The sequence below is a fragment of the Trachymyrmex septentrionalis genome, unplaced genomic scaffold (genome assembly GCF_001594115.1).
Source record: "Trachymyrmex septentrionalis isolate Tsep2-gDNA-1 unplaced genomic scaffold, Tsep1.0 scaffold269, whole genome shotgun sequence".
Classification (NCBI taxonomy): domain Eukaryota; kingdom Metazoa; phylum Arthropoda; class Insecta; order Hymenoptera; family Formicidae; genus Trachymyrmex; species Trachymyrmex septentrionalis.
The window spans coordinates 201,909-204,709 of record NW_017305429.1 but is presented as its reverse complement, the minus strand read 5'-3'; the positions used below and the strand labels follow the sequence as shown (position 1 = coordinate 204,709).

Sequence of the window (2,801 nt, the reverse complement as noted above, 5' to 3'; positions counted from 1 at the left end):
CCCAACAGGTCTTTCCATGATTTTAATAATATTATCATTTTATACTTTTTTTATATCATCAAAAAACAAAAACATGAGATTAATATAAACCTAGATCCCACTAAACACCAACTAAAATTATAACATTACTGTTATAATTTCAAACTCAATAATGTAACTATTATGTTATCATATGTGTTATATTCATATTGTTGAATGCAAAATTATAATTCATATTAATGTTATGTTTTATTTAGTTGGTATTCACTGATTGTGAGTTATTGATGTAGAGATAAAAAATTTTCATCCTTTGCTTCTCTATTCCGCATCTAGAACGTGCTACTTTTATCAGCGCGCTTTTATTTCTAAAATTCTGTATAGTAACGTGAATTACACATAATGCTAAATGTACACTGACATCGTCATAAGTGCGTTCTGAATACGGGCTTTTGTTTCTGGTAAGAACATATAAGACAACAGCCATTTGATCAATCTACATTTACATCAAGTACATTCGCTCCTCATTTGATCAACACCGCGATTGCTCATACATAGATCAATGTAGGTTGCTGCAATGGTCACATTCCGCGAACTCGATGCGAATCGAGGATTCTTCTTTTTTCTGTGCATTATTCCGTGTGTCCATTTACGGATTTCTATGACTAATATGGATTTTCTATTTTATAGATAATTTTTTTAAACGTTCAAAGTAAACGAGAATAATATTATTTAAAAAATAAATAGTAAACGCAACTGATAAATATATAGTTTCAATAATTCGCACCTTTTCAAAAACTATCACAATTATAATAAATACATTGTAATAAATACGATGGCTGGAAGAAGTACATAAAGATAACCAATTAAAGTGTGTTTATAACAATTTGTAAAAAAACACATTCTTTGTCAAGAATTTAATTATTATTAATTAGTTATTAGTTTATAATTACATTATATTAAATTAAATTAGTCAATATACATATATCTACGGATATAAAATATTCTATACACATAAAACATTCTATCATAAAAAATGTATCCAGACTGATTAAACTTATATCTAACATTCTATTGTATCGGCTTAGATATTTTTAAAACCTGCATGATATTACAATACTGCTTACTATTAACAAGAATGCAGGAGCACAACTTAACATTGCATTATTGCCTGATTCTGTTGTGGAACTTTCTTCTTTTTTCGTCGTACTTTTGGTTGTAGATTTTTCAGTAGAACAGGTTATCTTAATTGTTAAATATGTACTTTTAGTGGAATTATTGGTAACAGTACTTTCTTCTGTTGCTAAAATGATATTTTTAATAAGTAAGTGCTGATTATACTGATAGAACTATTAATTATCAATATAAATATTTATTTTAATATGTACTAATATAAATAAATTTATATTGATATATGTTTTATTTATTTATGTTAAAATATTAAAAACAAATACTTATGGTAATAACTGGTTTGGTTGTGGATTGTTCTTGTCTTTCTTCGCTTTTTAATACAACCGCAGCATTTGCTGTTAATATAAAATTAGCCCATGGAATAGTACTTCTGAAATACAATTTACAAAGTGATTTGTAATAGTGTCATACAAAACTGAATTTTTTTCTTTGATTATATGTTTATGCTTTGAAGTAAAAAATTTTATTGACTTATTGATAATCTCTAAAGACTTAATTATTACTTTCTTTTTAATAAAATACATCATTATAAGATTGATAGGAAATTTTATATAAGCTGTAATATACATTATTTTGCATTAATATTCTGCACAACTTACGTGACGCGAATTGCATTGCTAGAAGCCACAATAATATTTAAAGTATTTTTTAAATTAGCATGAATTGAAGTCAGATTAACTTTTTCTTGCCGTAGACCCAAATTAATTACGATAAAATACACTGGATAATTTTTAAAAGATCTATAATTATTAATAAAAGAAGTAATTAATTTTAAAAATTCTGTTTTGGCTGATAAGATTATCTACTACTATGTATTATCTATTACTATGTATAAATATTGTATATACCAACCTCTTTAACACCAACACGCGATCATTATTTAAACTTGCAAATTCATAATCTCCATGTGTAAAAACTGGCTGTTTTCTTAGAATAGCCAGCTTTTTGTACGTTTTCAAATTGCTTCTTTTTCTATTTTGTTGAATTTCTACATTTCTATTAACATAATTAGGATGAATAGGGAGATATGTGGTTTTATTTGTAGAGAAACCAGCTGAATTTTTGGAACTCCATTGCATGGGAGTTCTAGCTGGATCTCTTGAAAAATATTTGTATTCATTTATGCCTCTGGCACAACCCATGGGATCAATGGTACTATTCCAAAGTATTTTTGTATCTAACATAGCTATTTCTTCGCCATAATATGTGTATGCTTGTCCAGGCAATAGAAGACTAAGCATGTGAAGGCCGTCGATTCGGTTGAGTCCAATTCTTGAAGCTACTCTTGAATTGTCATGGTTTGATAACTATTTATAAAAGATAATTAAGTTTGTAAGTAAAGAGAAAATATATCCATTTTTTAAATTAACGTTTTTTTCTCTTTAAATCAGACAAAAATAATATAATCATAAATTAATACAATATAAAAATATAAATATAAAATTTTTCTCCTTTTTTATAGAATTAATTCAATTTATTATTTAAAATTCTTACCACCCAATTAGTTTTGGTATATTTCGGAAGAAGTTTAAGCCATTTCTCTAAGATGTGTTTAATATAAGTAGCATTACTACTGTCACGAATATGTGTAATAAATTTAAAATTGAACGGTGCAATTCCTTTATGCGTATTAT

General features: G+C 26.5%; 1 protein-coding gene across 1 annotated transcript in view; it reads right to left on the bottom strand.

Annotated features, from left to right (window-relative positions):
* Nucleotides 1–1,070: 1,070 nt before the first annotated feature.
* The window catches only part of LOC108749134 (maltase A3-like), a 4,774-nt gene continuing 3,043 nt past the window's right edge, over nt 1,071–2,801 (bottom strand). Inside the window, 5 exon segments of the mRNA XM_018487660.1 lie at nt 1,071–1,279; nt 1,431–1,537; nt 1,767–1,907; nt 2,020–2,474; nt 2,662–2,801. Coding sequence (XP_018343162.1) covers nt 1,071–1,279; nt 1,431–1,537; nt 1,767–1,907; nt 2,020–2,474; nt 2,662–2,801 — 1,052 coding nt within the window.